Here is an 18,980-nt window from a genome sequence, read left to right as displayed (position 1 = left end):
TGAACGAAAACCTACAGTTGCAGAGCACATCAGAGTTGGGTCATTGGTTATTTGCAGAGACTTTGCATTACATCATGCCCACAATTATATGAATCAGCATCTGTAGGAAATAAAAGGAGGGCAAAGGGCATTGAGCTCTCGGTTTCGAAAATTCTAACAGGAAAATATGCACCTACTGCAGTGCTACATACATTGTGCAGGTGCCCAAAAATAGATACCTTGAATCTAGAATTAAAAAAAAAAAAAAAGAAAGAAAGAAAGAACAAACGAACGAACAGCTGGTAAATAAGTTAGTAAAGACCACAAAAATGTGGGAGAAGAGCAACTTTTAAGGTTGGGATCAGCCTCAGGTTCAAAGTTCTTGCTTGAAACTAATCAAAGGTTTTTTTTTTCTTCTCAGACAGCTTGAATGGGATTTGTTGAAAATTTAATTCAGACACAGCAGTGTGGGCTCTGCAAACCTTAGTCTTTGGCAGATAGGCAGAGACACTTCGCAGCTCAAGGAGAATTACTTCTGAAAGTGATCATTTTAGAATGTCAAAAATACTTGAGCAGAGCAACTTGGGTAATGGACATGGAAGATTGTGAGCAACTGTCCAATTTCCCCAGAGCCTCACCTACAAAGGAGCCTGTGTGCGGGAAATGAGCGATGTCCTGGAAAGGGAGAATGATCAGTGTAGCCCCATCTGCTATCTTCAAAATGACAACCAGCCAAGGGAGCAATATTCTATTCTATTTTATTGCTGAAAGTTAAAAAGGGGGCCACTAAAGTGATTCAACTCAGGGGGGAAGTGACATACTTATTAACAAAGTTGCCAGGGAAGAGGCCTGTAATCTGCAGTCAGAAAACCAAGCCGTGCTGTGCTGGTCTTATTCCCACGTGTGCTGGCTCGTGTAACTCTGGGAGAGCAACTTATTTGCTATGAACTCAGTCTCATGTCATCCCCTTTGCTCACTGATAACTATGTGTCAAGATGAGCTCCATTCCTATCTTGCCAGTTTAATGAGGCCACAATGCAAAGGTGAGAGTGCAGAATGAAAACGTGCCACTGAAAAATCTGTACTGATTCTGAATGTGTGTAAGCCTCAGGAATTTAGATTAGATCATTATTTAGATTACTCACAAATAATTCATATACTGCAAGTGATTTTTATATAATCACTCTTCATTCATTAGTCACAATCTATATTTAGTCGCTTCTGACCAGTGAAATTCCATCTAATCACCAAAGGTGCCCAATGCACATGACTTCCTATAGGCCCATTTAAGTGTTATGGAACCTACTAGATCTGGGCCACCCGGACTCAGTTCATGGCACATAAAGTTTAGCTGAGGGCTCTGAGCTGTTTGTCCTAATTTGTAAATACACATGCTACATTATCAATTTGGAACTTTGATCCAGTTGATCTGAGGAAGCAATATAGTTACTTTGTGCTGCTTATTCATACTCATCGTTACTATCAATATAAGAGAAGCCTCGCCTACTACTGTCCACCAGCTTGGTGATTCTCTATTTGCACCAGCTAGTTTCTAAAGAATTATGTACACATTCACAAAAATACTAGCCTTTTGGCTACAAATATCCTGACGTGGATTCAGGTAAGGGGAGAATGGGCTAAAGAGCAAAGAGCCTGTCAGAATGGGCTGGAGCCAGGCGGTGTTAACTGGCCAAGACAAGTCATCCACATGCGTGAAGTAATTTGATGGGACTGGTGGTAGGGAGGGTAATTTTGTGGGCCTCTACTGGGCAGTGACAGGAACAGCACAGTGTGGTTAACTGGAACAGGAAGGGTGTGAAGTACACACACTTTTTCATCCAGATTTCCAAGAGTTTAAAAATTTCAGGAAACAACACCCATAGGTCCCACATAATGGATCATCTCAAATGAGATTTAGGGTAGTGGATTAAAAAAAGAAAGAAACAAAGGAAAAGGTCTACGCTAAAAAGATTCCACCTGGAATGGCATATGGTCCATCTCACTGGTTTTCTGTGTTGACGGGGAGGCTTCTAAAACCCTGTTCCAGAAGATACTCTGGCTCCTTGTTACGAGAGAGTGAGCAGCACTTCAACTGACCACTTCACTAGCTCAATAGTGGAAATAAATGGAGGCCTCACCAGGGATGGGGTCTACCAGCTTCCAGACCACACTGAAAATAACCACAGTTTCCTGTCTTTCTAAGCAAACTTGATGAAAGAAAAAAATATTAAGGCCTATGTGCCCAAAGTGGTTCTTTTGCATACAGACTAGCTCGTTTAAAAATGTCTGTCCTAGCAGATGTGAATTATTTCTGAAAGTGATCACTTTAGAATGTCAAAAATACTTGAGCAGAGGGACCTGTGTAATGGACATGGAAGATCATGAGTAACTCCAATTTCCCCACAGCTTCACCTTCAAATGACCACAGAAGGTTTTCATGTGGGAAATGAGAGATGTCCTGGACACAAGGCGAAGTGTATAAATGTTTGACTTAGGATTTCCATATTTGTCTGTCATTACAAGCAACATTAGCTTCTACTCTAGGCTGTTCTTTGCTGCGAGCCTGGGTGTAACCACAGCTCTCTGAAAGGGGGGCTGCTGCTTCCATGTCACAAATGAGGATATGAGTCTTACTTGAGGCCACACTCCCAAGCAGAGATTCAAACATAGAGACTGGCAAGGCTACTAAGCCCCTACTTATTAACCTGCTTTTGAGTGCATGATTGTGGTTTAAGAAGAGAAAAAAAAAAGCCCTCAGACTAAGCTACCTGTTAATATATAAACTGGCCCATTTTTGAATGGATCCATTTCTGCATGTAAGATCAAAATCTGATCATAGTGAAGCCGGTTTGACACCCTAGCCTCTACAATTCCTTCTCATTTCACTTCTCTGCCCAGTATCCAGAGCCCGTTCCGCTGAGCCAGAGCAGCATGCTGAACACTACAGAGGCGAGAGGCAGCCGTGGCTACAGGTGTCACGGGGGGGGGGCTCACTGGGCTCAGACCCAGAGGCTGTATTTCAGGCCAGGCTCAAGAGCCTGAGCCTCACTCTGTTTTATCTCCCTTCTGGGTGCATTAGGGGTAGGCACATTCACAGGGAAGAATGGAGTCGAAAGAGACACCTTAGGATTCTTCCCTCTGCCCATCTGCAATCCTTGGTTACAGAGACTGGGAGAAACAAACCCACGTGGTAAGTCATCAATAGGTACTTGATGAAAATGTAAGACAGTGATCTTGGCCAACTTTCTACAATCATCCTTCACTGAATTATGGAAATCACAGACTGGATTTCTTGGGACTTCCTTGTCAACCTCTTGAGACACCAGGCTTCTAGGTGGCTTCTCTGATTTGTACTCATGTATAGACAATGTCTGGTGGAAACTCACTAAGCTGCCTTTGAGCCTGTAACAGAAGGAGGTTTGCCACATTGGATCACCCTAACCATAGCTGCCACCAAGCCTCAAACTATAAAAGCAATTATGGGGCACCTGGATGACTCAGATGGTTGAATGTCTGCCTTTGGCTCTGGTCATGATCTCTAGGTCCTAAGATTGAGCCCTGAGTCAGGCTCCTGGCTCAGGGGGGAGTCTGCTTCTCCCTCTCCCTCTGTGCTCTCTCTCTCTCTCAAATGAATAAATACAATCTTAAAAAAAAAAAAAAAGCAGATATGGGATAGCATTGTATGTTTATTTAATCTAGCAAAGAATAACTGCAAAACATTATCAAAAATCGCTAAGGGGTCATAAAATAGTTTTTTTTTTCTACTTATTGGTTGGTGGTTTTTAAATATGAAGTATCTCCTCTTCAGGCTAGAGGGGTCACTCAGTATTCCCATCTAGTGACCAGTTATTCTGGGGATGCAACTAGAATAAGGCTGCCTAAATAAAGACCTGCTCAATCTCTAATCCTCGCTGCTCCTGAATGAACATGGATAACATTTTTGTAGCAAAAAAGGGTTCACATTCCATCCACACCTCCACAAGACTTCTTCCCTCATATATTGCTGGTGATTTTAGGAATCTCTCATTTGTGCAATTGTCAGGTGACCACACGCAGCAAACAGTAACACACCAGGCTGGAGGTGTGGCTGAACTTTCCAGGTGAGGGAGGGCACTTGGCCTAAAACCTCCTAAACCTTCCACACTGCTCCAGTCCCACTCTGACAGGTTTCAATATCACTACTTTTCTGTGCAGAGGATTGGTACCTCTGGGAGGCAAAGGGCCCTGATTTTCCCTTAGATCTTCTCAATGCCCCATCATAGAAAATGCCCCTTCCCCACAGATTTCATAAGCAGGGACTGAGGGAAGAGAGACAAAACGAGACAGACAATTACCACATGATGAGCACCAGGATGCTCCTCTGAACATACCAAGAAGGCGTTCATGGAATTATAGGAAAGAGGACAGGGAGGAGAGGACCAAGGGTGGGGGAGAGGCATTGGTGCGAATAGCACTGAATGACAACCAATAATAGCCAGCTTGCGACTGTACCACCAGTGTTACTGCTACAATCGGAGGCAACATCAATGCCAGTAAATGGGTTAAATGTAAAAACAGCCCAAGAATAAGCCACCAACTGCTTCGCAGCAACCCCACCAACAATGCATAATCAGCAGAGTGGGCAGTGAGTCAAAATGAGTTCCTATTTAAATAGCGGCAGGAGCAGAGAGACTCCTGGAAATCTGTGGCAATCCAGCAGTCGGGTTGGCTGGGACAGGCTTTTTGAGGAAAGGTGGCCATGCTGGCAGCTCCACCTGCAAGTTGTCAGCAGTAGTGGTACTTGCTAATCAGGGCTCCTGATTTCAACTGGTTTCGGTATGAAAAGGCTACAGGACCCTTCCCCGAAGTATTTTTTACACCAAATGAAATTTACACAAAAGCTGCAAGGCTGCCTTGCACAGCCTGAGGCCACCTTGGCACTACCGGAACATGAAGGGGGTGGGAGAGGAAGACAGAAGAGGGGGGGATGGCCAAGAGGAATGAGTCAGAGAGAAAGAAACGGAAGAGAAGATGTCCACAGCAGAGGTTTTACTGCAATGCCAAATACTGATGGTAAGGAAAAAATTTGTTCCAGAAAGTTCCCGAAGGATTAAAAACTAGCTTATGCATCATGCCAATTAAGCAGGTGAGCACTTCCCTCTTTGAACTGGACCAAGACGATAAAAACAGAGACAAGATGGTAGAAGCCTCTTATATCTTCCTCTGCTTCACCCCATGCCAAAGGTAGGCTTTTGAAGCTCCAGGAAATTATACAAATACTCCAAATGAAATCAGGTGAGCTAAAGGCTTACAGTTGGGGTCCTTTCCAAGAAACACAGCATCTGGCTTCATTTTCAAAGAAGCTGTTCAAAATCCTTAATGGTATCAGTATTCACCCATTTGAAACTGGATGAAATAAAGAGGAAGTCCTTGGTGCTGGACTCCCAAGAGTGAAAAATTTATTGTGCTGGTCCTGAAAACCAGCCAGCCTGTCACTCAGGTTCCTCAAAGCCAGGCAGGTGGCATTTTATTCTTGGGCCTTTGGGCAGACAGGATTAGTCAAGGAGAGCATTTGCACAGCGCACAGTACCGGGAAGTCGTTAATTGCTTGTATGGACCAACGTCGCCGGGCAGAGCGAGGAGACATCTGTGCGTGAAAACGTTACACCCAGGAGGAGGGAAGAAAAACACCAAGAAAATTAAAAGGGAAAAATATAGAATAAAATGAAAGCTTCCCACACATCTGATGGACAATATACTGCAAAATTGGGTTTGAATGACTAAAATTCTGAACATAGCACAGCAATATTTGGATTCCCTCACCTCCCTCCCAACCCATCACACTCAGAACCCCACTTCAGTGTCATCGTTCTTCAGTTTAAAACACATATCAAGATATAAGAAGGCTGGCATCAACACAGCTCAGACAAGGGACCTGGGGTCAAGGCTGGGGTACTCTAGGGAGAATTACAGTGCAAGCAGAGAAATGGGTGGAAGGTCTACCCTCTCTATCAAGAGCACATGTAAATGCGAGAAGCTTCTCATTCCTAAGAAGGAAGAAGTTCTTTGATAGACTCGACATCAGACTGCTTTTGGTATGTGGTCTGGGGGGCACTGAGGAAATTGGAAGCCTTGACGTTAGAGCTGCAGGATTATTTTCAGAGTGATGCTCGTGGGTAAGCAAGAGCACATGAGAAATGGAGGGAAAGAGGGAGCAATCCTGAGGAGCTGCCCTCTCCAGAGCACTTGCTAACAACATGAGTATCAATATGAAACTGGGGCTGAAAAGCACTGTTTATGGAAATCAGAAATTATTCTATTAACTTCAAGACCTCCTCAGTTATTTACATTAGAGCTATTTTAGTGACATAACTGATGCATGGGTGGAGGCTGCAAAATTTTAAAAATATTTATAGGTCAATGCCTAATGTTTATCACAAGTTCTGGATCTTCTGATTTGCCCTAAGAATAAACAATATTTCATCAACTATTAATAGTTAGTCCAGTTCCCAAATGAATGTTAGCATCTCTCTGCACTTTCTAACCTCCTATGAAATTTGATAGTTGTTTCTTGTTGTTTTTTCAGGTCTCTCACATTTTTAAATATTTAGTAATGAACCTTGGAATTCCATCTGGAGAACATCTGGGTGATTATACTATGACCTAAGCAGGTCAGGTTAAAAACACACAAAAACAAGAGAAACAAACAGTATAATCCCCAATGGTTCCATAAAGATTCTTATAATCTCCAAAATGCTCTGTTATTCCTTCACTGCTCTATTTTAATGCAGTTATTCTTTCCCTTTACTCTTACTCAATTAAAGATCTCAAGGGTAGAGATCTAAAAGAGAATAAAAATACGTAGGAGAAAAATTGGGGCTGAAAATAAAGACTTAAGCACAGAGAAATTTAGTGATCTAGAATCATTTCAAGTACAAAAGTAATAAAAATGGTATTATTTGACATCTCCAACTAGATACCTAAGAGCAAGAAAAAAACTCCCTGAGGGATAAAACCGTATATACCTCTAAGAGGAAGGAAGATGGCCTCTATAAGATATCATGGCCCATTTCACTTCACTGACTCCCCCACCACCCCGCCCTTTGCCCCATGTAAGTGGGATGGACATGAACAAGGTTCCAGGAGAGATAAATTTATTTCAGGTTCATCACAAAATGACTTACTTGTTTAACTTCTTATGAAGGTGAACCAAATGAAACTTTTTTGAGGTTAAAATGGTAAAGTATCAGTAATTTCATAGAATTTCACCTAATAACTACTATATGTCACCCAATAAGATGTGCCTCCATCCCCCAAAACTTCTAGGGTTCTTATAATGTTCTATTGCTTAATCTGTGTGACTGTTAATTCACTGAATGATATGCTTATGATCTGTGAAGTTTTCTGTATGTATATTACAGAGAAATACAAAAGTTTCACACAAAATTATAAGTGTCTGCCCCCATTTTATGTGGTCACTAGCTGAAATAAAACTTGAAGATCATTTACTATGCTAGATCCTCCTAAGGGACCATAACAGCCTGTTTTCTGTGGAGAAGCTGATCCTGGGGCTCACATTCAAAGTACCACAATCCTTCCCCTCCTCCCCAGCAGATTCTCTCTGATAAAAGGTAATTATCTATGTGCCTCTGGTCCTTCTTTATGATTATGGTGTTTATAGTAAAAGAGGCCAGATTGCGGAAAACACGACCGTAAGGCTTTACAAATGCTTTTGCATTAGGAGAGGTCACATTGTGGAAGTGGAGTTATTTTGACTCAGCATTGTCTTCTGCGCTACCAGTCAAAAGTGCTAGTCCACTAATTTTCCCAATCCAAATCCAAGTATGACATGATTCAGAGGAGGATTCAGAACTCTTTGACTAAAAGATCTCCTCAACCTGGCCCTAATGCTAAAGAAAATTCTCCTGTTTACCCAACTATGAATCTGTTTGGCTATTATATCAATAAAATGCCAATTAGCTCGCTTAGGGGGAAGAAAACCTGAATGTTTTGAATGTCAAGGACTTGGGAAGATATAGGTATTCCAAAAAAGTCAGTGACAGCCAGAGGGGCACAATTCCATCAGAGATATGAAGAAGGGGACTACAGAAAGGCAACAAAAGAATCATCATCCCTTTTCAACTGAGTGATCGGTCAGTGACCAAGGACGGTCTTGTCTCAAACATCGGCTCCTGTTGTTCATTTCAGTCACATGCAAACTCTAAGACCAAGACAAAGTCAGAGGTGGCCAACTATCAGTGTGAACCAAGGCTAGACACTACAGTGCAAAGGGAATAAAGACACCTCTAACACTTGCTGGAAATTGGGTTTTTACTTAAAATAATTCCATTTTTTAAAAAAGCACATTTCAATTATAGTCAATCCATCCTTCCTCAATTAGTTAGGGACAGTAACAAAGAATGCCTAAGGACTGAGCTGGTTAATAGCTGGGTGGTAGCTCTGTTTAAAAAATGTCAGTTAAAAGCCAGTTTAAACCAGCCTCTCAATCTGACAACACAGAAAGAGTTCTTAGAGGCATTCCTACGCTCTGCCAACGTTCTCTACATTGTCGTCACCAACAGCTTCTGACAACTTAATAGCTACATTAGGGACGATGAGTTCCTGAAGAACCAGGAACACAAGGACAGGCTCAGGTGATTTTTGTATAAGCTTGTCCATCCAGATGGGCACTTCTGTATAGACTTAAAGCACAAGATCCCTTAGAGATGAACTCAAAAACTTCTCACCACTATGATGTTCTAAATATACTGAGATCTTAAGCCTTCAGAAGCATCCCTTAATTTGTTGACAAGCCATCAGAATACCAAGGAAGATCTGCAGCTAAATCATTCTACCTGAAAGAGTGGGAACCCCCTTAATAAATGGGGATAACAAGGATAGGGTTAAATGGGGAGTGGAAAATACAGATTATAAGAACCAACCCACCCCTCCACACACACACCATTCACAGTAGTTAAAACCAACCAGAAGGAACAAAGCAAAAGTCCTTCTTAAACAAACTAATTCTGAAAGTTAAAGATTCTAGGGGTATTATTAACTTAGCTGTGCAGAGCAGGCAGGGAGATAAAGAACAAGAATAAAGAGGGAATAAGAATCAAAGGCCATGGCTCTGCTGCTTACCCGCTCCTTGTAGTAGAAGGAGCTGATGGACACCTGCTCTTTCTCACTGCGAGTGGGGCTCCCACTGTATAAACGAAGGTTCCCAGGGGCCTCTGTGCGGATCTTCATTGGTGCAATCAAGCCAGTATGATAAGCAGACAAGGCTGACAGAGACCTATGGTTGAAAACACAGAATTATCCATACTGGTGATAGTCTTTCCATATTTCCAAGTAGTGATGCTCTTAAACAAGTGATGAACCAAGAGAAAATACAGGGAAAATGGGGGGAAAAAACTCAAAAAAAGAACAAAGTAGAATGTACAGAACTGAAAAACACTTTGCAAAAGTAGAGAATACTTCTGTGACTGTATATACAGAAAATTCAAAGGAATCTACAAACTTGTAGACCTAATAACTGAATTTAAATACGAGGCCAATCTATAAAAATTTACCAATTTCTATATATTAGAAACAAACACTTAGAAATAAACATTTAAAAAATTTCATTTACAAAAGCATTAAATACCTAGCAACAAATTGAATTTTATTTTTATTTTATTTTGTATTTATTTTTTAAAGATTTTATTTATTCATTCATGAGAGACAGAGAAGGGGGCAGAGACACAGGCAGAGGGAGAAGCAGTCTCCTTGCAGAGAGCCCAATGCAGGACGCGATCCTGGACCCCGGGATCATGCCCTGAGCCAAAGGCCAGGGCACTCAACCACTGAGCCACCCAGGCATCCAAACAAATCAAATTTTATTTTATTTTATTTTATTTTTTTATTTTTTTTAACAAATCAAATTTTAAAGTGTGCATTGAAAATACAAAATATTGCTGAGAAATTAAAGAAGACCCAAAACAAAAGAGACATATATGATGTTAGTGGATTAGAAGATTCCATATTATTTTCAAGGTGTCCATTTTCTCCAAATTGATCTATAGAGTCAACACATTTCCAATCAAAATATGAATTGGTTTTTTTTCTTTTATAAACCAATAAGCCATTTCATTTTTTTTTTAATTTTTATTTTATTTTATTTTATTTTTTTTATTTATGATAGTCACACACACAGAGAGAGAGAGAGAGGCAGAGACATAGGCAGAGGGAGAAGCAGGCTCCATGCACCGGGAGCCCGACGTGGGATTCATTCCCGGGTCTCCAGGATCGCGCCCTGGGCCAAAGGCAGGCACCAAACCGCTGCGCCACCCAGGGATTCCCCCATTTCATATTTTTACAGGAATGCAAAAGACCTAAAGTAGCCAACATAATTCTGAAGAGTAATGAAGTTGGAGGACACATCCTAGCAGATTTGAAAACTTACTATATAAAAGCTACATTAAGAGTATAGTGTTAGGTATAGTATAGTATATACTATACTATAGGTATAGTACAGCCACCTGAGTGGCTCAGTCGGTTAAGCATCTGCTCTCAGCTCACATCATGATCCCAGGGTCCTGGGATTGAGCCCCACATCGGGCTCCCTGCTCAGTAGGGAGTCTGCTTCTGCCTCTGTCCCTACTCTCCATGCATGTTCTCTCTCTCTCAAATAAATACATACAATCTTTAAAAAAGTATAATGTTGGCATAAAGAGAAATCAATAGATCAAAGGGAAAAAAAGATTGTAGAAACAGACCCACAAACACAGGGTCAAATGATTTTTAAGAATTGTATCAATGCAATTTTTTAAAAGATTTTATCAATTTATTTGAAAGAGAGAGAGCATGTTCACATGAATGGGGGCAGAGGGGCAAAAGGAGAGGGAGAGGCAAACTCCCTGCTCAGCAGGGAGCCCAATGCAGGGCTTGATCCCAGGACCCCAGAATCATGACCTGAGCTGAAGGCAGGTACCCCTCAATGCAATTTTTTTTTTAAATCAATGCTAATTCAATGAGCAAAGTCAAATTTTTTCCATAAATGGTGCTGGAACAATTCTGTATCTCTACCGAAAAAAGTGAACTTTGGCCCCTATCTTATATCATACACAAAAATTAATTTGAGATTGACTATAGACCTTAAATAAGGAATCTAAACCTATAAATTTTTAAAAGAAAATGGAAGGACATTTTTGTGACCTTGAGTAGGCAAAGATTTTTTTCCTAGAATACAAAAGCACTAACTATAGAATTTTTAACATGATAGATTGGACTTCATCCAAATTAAAAACTTCTGTTTATTAAAACTCATTAGGGAAGGAGAAAGACAAGCCACAGATGAAGAGAAAATCAATACATACTTCTATCCAAAGATTTACAACCAGAATAAAAATTACCACAAATAAATAATAAGAAACACAGTCCTGGGACGCCTGGATGGCTCAGTGGTTGAGTGTCTGCCTTCAGCTCAGGGCATGATCCCAGAGTACCAGGATTGAGTTCTACATCAGGTTCTCCTCGAGGAGCCTGCTTACTCTGCCTATATCTCTGCCCCTCTCTCTCTGTATCTCTCATGAAAAAGAAATGAAAAAAAGGAAAGAAAGAAAGAAAGAAAGGAAGGAAGAAAGGAAGAAAGAAAGAAAGAAAAGAAAGAAAAGAAGGAAAAAGAAAGAAAAAGAAAGAAAGAAAGAAAAGAAAAGAAAAGAAAAGAAAAGAAAAGAAAAGAAAAGACCTAAAGAAATGGGCAAAATACTTGAACAGGCACATCAAAAAAGAAGATATCCAAATGGTCAATGAGCACACAAAAGCTGCCTAACACCACTAGTCACCACCACAATGAGATATCACATACCCACCACAATGGCTAAAGTTGAAAAGGTTGAAAACACCAAATTTTGAAGAGAATGTAGAGCAACCAGAACTCTGAAACATTGCTGGTAAGAGTGTAAAATGGCACAACCACTGGGATAGACATTTTGGTGACACTAAAACAAAAATCATATATACACCTATCTTAGGACCCAGGTATTCTCCTTGAGTAGAGAAATTAATATACATGTCCATAAAAAGACCTGAAAGTGTAGGTCTACTTGTAATAGCCCCAAACCGGAAAAAATCCAAATATCCCTCAAGAGGAGAATGACAAATTGTATTATTTCATACAATGGAACCATTGATAAATACAGCTACATGGATCAATTTCAGAAACATTAAGTTGGGGGCTTCTGGGTGCCTCAGTCTGTTAAGCATCTACCTTCAGTCCAGGTCATGATCTCAGGGTCCTGGGATCAAGCCCCATATCGGGCTTCCTGCTCAGCAGGGAGCCTGCCTCTACCTCCCCTCTGCCCCCCACCCTCCCTTCGCTAATGCTCTCTCTCTCAAATAAATAAAGTCTTTTAAAAAATTATTTTAAAAAATTAGGTTGGGGCAGCCCGGGTGGCTCAGCAGTTTAGCACCGCCTTCAGCCCAGGGCATGATCCAGGAGACCCAGGATCGAGTCCCCCGTCGGGCTCCCTGCATGGAGCCTGCTTCTCCCTCTGCCTGTGTCTCTCTCTCTCTCTCTCTCTCTCTCTGTGTGTCTATCATAAATAAATAAATAAAATTTTTTTTTAAAAAAAAAGAATAGGTGATTGTTTTTTTAGTACAATATTTCTAATAAGGAACCTGGAATAACGTACAGGATCTCTAACACGTAACTCCCCAGTCCTGTCAGCCAAGGTCTCATCTGCCTGGGTTACAGCAGAGATGGGCAGATTCTCAGGACAGCAGTTCAATCTCCCTTCTCTCCTGTAAGTATGCTAATTATATTACATCCAACACATCCAGTGTTTGCAGTAGAGGGCTTCCATATTATGCTGGTTGCCCCATTACAGAACCAGAAGTCTATCATAACAGCCAAAAAGTGGAAATAACCCAAATGTCTATCAACTGATGAGTTAATAAAGAAAATGTGCCATATACATTTTATCTGGCAATAAAAAGTACTGACACATGCTACAACATGTATGAGCCTTGAAAACATTATACTAAGTGAAAGAAGCCAGTCACAAAGGGCCACATAACTATATGATTCTATTTATATAGAATGACCAGAATAGGAGAATTTATGTGCAGCCATCATTATAGTCAATTACGGAACATTTTTAATTACCCCCAAAAGAAACAGCATCTCCCAGCTGTCAACACTTCCAGTTCCAAGTCCCCCATTCCTCCAGGGCTGGGCCAGCACTAATCTACTTTCTGTCTATATCTGTGAATATACAATAAGCCACTGAATTATTTTAAATGGGTCAACTATATACTATAGGAGTTATATCTTGATAAAACAGTAAAAACATTTAAAAAAGAAAAAACAGCCAGTAGTAATAATAGGAAACACAGAGCGATGTGTCAGGCAGTGTTCTAAATGCTTCTCAGGGATTACAGATTTAATCTTCTCAGCAACTGAAGGAGGTGGGTGCCACTATCATCCCCAAATTATTGTTGAGGAAACTCAAGCCCAGTTTAGACAATTTGCCAAAGGTCACGGAACAGCAGGGCCAAGATGTGGACATAGTGGCTCGGCTCCCAAGTCCACATTCCCATTTGCTACTTTAGATTGCCTCTTAAAAACAGAATAAAACAAACAAACCTCCCCCCACACACAAATAAATAACGGAGACTAGACAGAAAGCATGTTAAATTGCTAAGAGTGACTCACCAAGGAAAAGGAGTTTTCAAATTTTAATTGAAAACTTCCATATTGTGAGTTTTTCTAACCACTTAGTGTAGTTTAAAAAATTTAACATGTTTTGGTAATGTGAGAAGTGGCATATTAGCGTTGTGGAACTGCAGCTGATCTTTTTTGTTATTTTTCTTTTTTTATTTAATGTTCAGATAATACTTTGGTAATAGGGGGAAAGCACACTAAAAAAGAATTTGCCTTGTTTTGACAACAGCTTTTATCAAACTACTACTTCTGGTGGCTTGGTAGTAACCTGACCTCTCAAATCTCAGCTTAGTGGCAATTTAATGAACCTGATCTTTCATGAATAAATCCTATAGTGGGTATTTACTGAAGAACTAACACCACTTGTCCAAAGAAAAACTCAGTGCTCATTCTCAGATGTCTGCCCACTTATGGCCCCACGAACACAGCTGATAACTGCATCTCCCAGGCTTACCTTGGCGTGGGTTCTGTCGGAGACACTGCTCGATGCATCGTCATAGGTCTTGTGAAATACACCAGATACCCTGCCAAAGGAGACACCACAGGTGCACATCAAGGTCAATGAGCTGCACGTGGGAAATCCTAAGTAAGGCAGCCCTGGTCAGTCCTATCTGTAGTCACATGTAACAAGGACAAAGGTCAGAATCTCTAGGATCCAGGAGGGCTGTGTGTGGTGTGGAAAAAAAATCTTCTCGGGCACTTTATATTTCTTTGTTAGGGGACCCGTCCTGTGCTGAGAACCAGGGATCTGGATAAGGTTCACACTCATACTCATCAGAATGAAAAAAAAAAATTAAGACTGTAATTATGGTGAACATTCTTAGGTTATGGCCACAGAAGCCAATTCAGCAGCAGACCATTTAATGCTACAGCAGTCTTTAGAAGTTTCCAGGAAACAAACAAAATTTCCTGATTTTTCTGAAATTTCTTTAGAGACTATAGGACATACTGAGCTGCTCACTCTCAAAAATCTAGAATCAGAGAACCCAAAAGAGAGACCAACCTGCCCCGCAGAACCTGGCCCCCGAGGTCCTAGGGAAGGGAATATTGGCATCCTGGTATGACCCATAGGCAGTGGTCACCCGGGCAAACGGAGTGACGGAGTTTGAGAGTGCAAAGGGATTGCTGGAAGTGCTGTCTTCTTGGTTCTGAAATTTAAAAATTAACAGACTAAAACCCACAAGGTGTCTGAACGCTGACTTACAAAATACGGATACATTAGTCTGGGGAGGAAGACACATAACAAAACATCAAAGCATAGGTTGGTACAAGAATCCCACCACAAAAGACTCAAGGCAGGAGACAAGCTGGCGCAGGCAGGGCTCCAAACAACTCTGGTTACGTTTCACTTTTTGCAGAGAAGTGTCTTTCAGGATCTAGAAAAGGCACGAAACACAGTCAAGAATAGCAACAACATTCCTTCTCCTGATTCACTTTTATTCTTCAAAGCAGTGGGAAGCCGTGAAAATGCAGGGAGACTGGAGCATGGCTGTGTCTAAGGCTTCCGAGGCAGCATCCTACTTTCCACCTGCTCTGGAGGCTCCCAGGGCAGATTCATTCCTGGGTCCTCCTTGAGAAGCCCTCTGCTTTGCCAGGACAGGCTCACACAGCTTGAGAGAACACATTTCTTTACTGTGAATTCTATTCCTTTCCTCTCTTCCTAGCTTAAACCCCACCCCCTTGTGAAACTCTCAGTACTCCAGCATAATACTCAGTACGAGCCGGGGGGGAACAAATTTCACTTCAGTAGAAATTACAAGCTATCTTTTTTTTTCTTCTTCTTTAAAAATATAAATCCTAACATTTTAAAGCATATGCCCTAGATGTAAACTGACGTACACATACCAAAGACAGGCATGTTATCTGGGCCTGTATGGTCCAACAGAGAAGTCATCATCTACATGGGACTACACAGCGTGTGAAGTGAGGCAAGTATAAATTGAGATGTGCTAGAGGCCCCTGGGTGGCTCAGTCAGCTAAATATCGACCTTTGGCAAAGGTCATGATCTTGGGGTCTTGGGATCAAGTCCTACGTCAGGCTCCTTGCTCAGTGAGCAGTCTGCTTCTCCCTCTCCCTCTGCCCTGCTCCCTGCTTATTCTCACTCTCTAGCAAATAAATAAAATCTTAAAAAAAAAAGAAAAAAAGGAAAGGGCCAGCCTCAGTTGCTAGGCATGCTGAATTGAGATGTGTCATATGCGTAAAATTCATACCGAGTGAAGACTTAGTACAAAAATAAGAATGTAAACTCTCGCAATAATTTTTACATGGATCACATGCTGATATGATTATTCTTTGCATATAATGGATTAAGTAAAAAAATTAATGAAATTAATTTACTTGCTACTTTCAAATTTTTTTAGTGTAGCTACTAGAAAATTTTAAAAATTTGTGCAGCCTGCATTATATTTCTATCAGACAGCACTGAATTAGAATTCTAAAGATACTTCCAGCATCCCTGGGTGGCTGAGATGCGGTTGAGCATCTGCCTTTGGCCCTGGGCGTGATCCTGGAGTCCCAGGATTGAGTCCCATATCAGGCTCCCTGCATAGGGCCTGCTTCTCCCTCTGCCTATGTCTCTGCCCCCTCTCTCTGTGTCTCTCATGAATAAATAAATAAAATATTTTTTAAAAAGACACTTCCTGGGGCAGCCTGGGTGGCTCAGCGGTTTAGCACCGCCTTCAGTCCAGGGTGTGATCCTGGAGACCCAGGATCGAGTCCCACGTCGGGCTCCCTGCATGGAGCCTGTTTCTCCCTCTGCCTGTGTCTCTGCCTCGCTCTCTCTCTCTCTCTCTCATGAATAAATAAATAAAATCTTTAAAAAAAATAAAAAATAAAAAAAAATAAAAAGACACTTCCTAATCCTATCATTTTTATAACAATAGGAAAATCTTTTTTGTATGTGCAAATAAGACAATGAAATATTCAAATTCTGAGTATAGATAAACAGACTCTTAGACTCTTAAAGAACAAACAGATGGTTACCAGAGGGGAGGTGGGTGGGAGGATGGCTGAAATAGGTGATGGGGATTAAGGAGTGCACTTCTGATGAGCACTGAGTAATGTATAAAATTGCTGAATCACTATATTAGTACACTTGAAACATTTAATATAATGCTATATGTTAATTATGTTTGAAAAGAAAAAAATTTCCAAGCACAAAATGCACCTATGCTACCAAATCAAAGAAGCATTTGAGAGATCCCTATACCACTTGAAAGATTTCTTGGTTACATATCTTCCTCCAGGAAGATGGGTCAAGTGTATATGATACAAACTAGGCAAAAGGTGAATAGCACTTGGGTCAGCTTGGTTTGTCAGAACATTTCAGTTATTTCACTCATGATGCTGCTCATGCTGAAAAACGTGTATCATGCCCAGCTCGTGGGGCTTCTTTAATGGAAATTCTGCTGATTAGTTCTACATGAACTGACAAAGCAAATTCCTGAGCCTGCAGGAGCAAGGACCTACAGGAGCAAGTTAGATGCCAGACTAACCCACCTCCATTCAGGCACCAGCATTCCTTCAGATACCTCACCCGTGCAGCACCGAGCCTCACCTGAGGATGACACCACTTCCTTTCAGGGAATGGATTTTTTTAAATTACCTTACATTTTGTTTTTGTTTGTTGTTTGTTTTTTAAGTAGGCTCAATGCCCAGAGTGGAGCCCAACACAAGGTTTGAACTCACGACCCTGGGATCAAGACATGAGCTGAGATTAAGAGTTGGACACTTAACTGACTGAGCCCCCAATGCACCTCCTGTTTTCTGATTATAAAATATCTTTTAGCTTCAGAATACATCTTGCCTACTGTTTCCAGATAAATTAAAATGTATTGCAGGGTTCTTAACCTGAGATTAATGCATAGCTTTAATGAGATCTATGAGCAGATTATATACAACTATAGAACTACATCTATTTACATGCAATATTTCTGAAATTATATACATTTGTGCAAATTTTTCTGAGGAAGGGTCTACTATTTTCATTAGATGTTCAAAGTGGGTCCATGATCCAAAAAGGTTAAGAACCACTGCTCTAACATTTTCTTTTTTTTTTTTAATTTTTATTTATTTATGATAGTCACACAGAGAGAGAGAGAGAGAGAGAGGCAGAGAGAGAAGCAGGCTCCATGCACCTGGAGCCCGACGTGGGATTCGATCCCGGGTCTCCAGGACCGCACCCTGGGCCAAAGGCAGGCGCCAAACCGCTGCGCCACCCAGGGATCCCTAACATTTTCTATACACAGCGAATATCAACAGTTAACACTGACGCACATAAGCACAGATGACTTTCAAATCTTTATCTACTGGAGTTTTCATTTAGCTTTACCACTCAACCTAGACACTGATGCCCATGAACAGAGTTTTCCTCCTACAACACTAAAGAGAATTTGTGAACACAGACCCCCACCTTTAGCAGCTTGGCTTTCATCGTGGAGGTGATGGTTGTGGGGTTGATGAACTGGAAGGAAGGGGCAGCGTTGTTGGGGTACTGCGCCGGGAACTTCACCAGCATCTTGACACGGTGGCTGCTGCAGTGTACAGACACCGTGCAGCTCCTGTCTGCCGCATCCATCTGCAGATGACAAAGGGACAACCGCTCAAGAGACGAACCATCAGGCATCTCTAGATACAAATGAATTTAGACAAGTTAGCTGCAAGCTCTAGGTTCCTGGGACCTGGGGAAAGGGAGACTCTCCAGAGACAAATGAATTTGGAAGATTTAGAAAACTCATGTTCAAGACCGATCTTTAACTTTAGCACTGATTTAATAAGTTCAAAGTAATTTGCCTTAAAAAAGCTTCATCCTAAAGCCGTGAGGTAGACTGAAACTTGTTATATTTAAGATGAGAAAATAAAGCATGAAGAATTGAAATACTGGATTCAATTGAAAAGCACTCCTAGAAAAATCCATGGAGACACCAAGTGGATTACTGGGTGCCAAGGGAGGGGATGGGGGCGGGCAATGGGATGTGACTGCAGATGGGTATAGGGTTTTTCAGAGACAATGAAAATGCTTTGGAATTAGAGACGATGGTGGCACAGCTCTGTGACTATACTATGAAACACCAAATTGTACACGTTAGAAGGGTAAATTTGATGATGTGTGAATTATATCTCAATACTTTTGAAAAAGCACTCCTTGCAAAGCAATCAAGATCTCCCTCTTAAACTAGAATCACTAGGCTAACAACATTGTTCTCAACAAAGGGGGTGTGATCTAAATTGATACAGATAACCAATTAATCAAGGAATCCTTTCTCTGTCTTGATTTCTCATGCTGCCAACCAGAAAAGGCTGCTGGAGTAGAGTGGG

The 18,980-nt window shown here is 41.2% G+C and overlaps 1 protein-coding gene across 15 annotated transcripts in view; it reads right to left on the bottom strand.

The window, feature by feature from the left end:
• WDR59 (WD repeat domain 59) overlaps positions 1 to 18,980 on the bottom strand; it is a 98,139-nt gene that overhangs the window by 20,939 nt on the left and 58,220 nt on the right. For 8 of the 15 annotated variants that reach the window (XR_011996121.1, XM_025993044.2, XM_072731521.1 and 5 more), the window contains 6 exons: positions 18,076 to 18,240; positions 14,944 to 15,039; positions 14,667 to 14,811; positions 14,118 to 14,187; positions 9,100 to 9,253; positions 5,549 to 5,605 (listed from right to left, as the gene is read on the bottom strand). Coding sequence is in view for 13 of the 15 variants with exons in the window: in XM_025993044.2 (XP_025848829.2) it covers positions 5,549 to 5,605; positions 9,100 to 9,253; positions 14,118 to 14,187; positions 14,667 to 14,811; positions 14,944 to 15,039; positions 18,076 to 18,240 (687 nt within the window). In the remaining 2 variants the exon portion in view is untranslated. The remainder of the gene's footprint in view (positions 1 to 5,548; positions 5,606 to 9,099; positions 9,254 to 14,117; positions 14,188 to 14,666; positions 14,812 to 14,943; positions 15,040 to 18,075; positions 18,241 to 18,980) is intronic. The other 7 variants (XR_011996122.1, XM_025993045.2, XM_072731527.1 and 4 more) reach the window with 1 other exon arrangement.

Source organism: Vulpes vulpes, chromosome 12 (genome assembly GCF_048418805.1).
Source record: "Vulpes vulpes isolate BD-2025 chromosome 12, VulVul3, whole genome shotgun sequence".
Classification (NCBI taxonomy): Eukaryota; Metazoa; Chordata; class Mammalia; order Carnivora; family Canidae; genus Vulpes; species Vulpes vulpes.
Note: the sequence above shows the minus strand (reverse complement) of the source record. Positions and strands in the feature narration are given on the sequence as shown.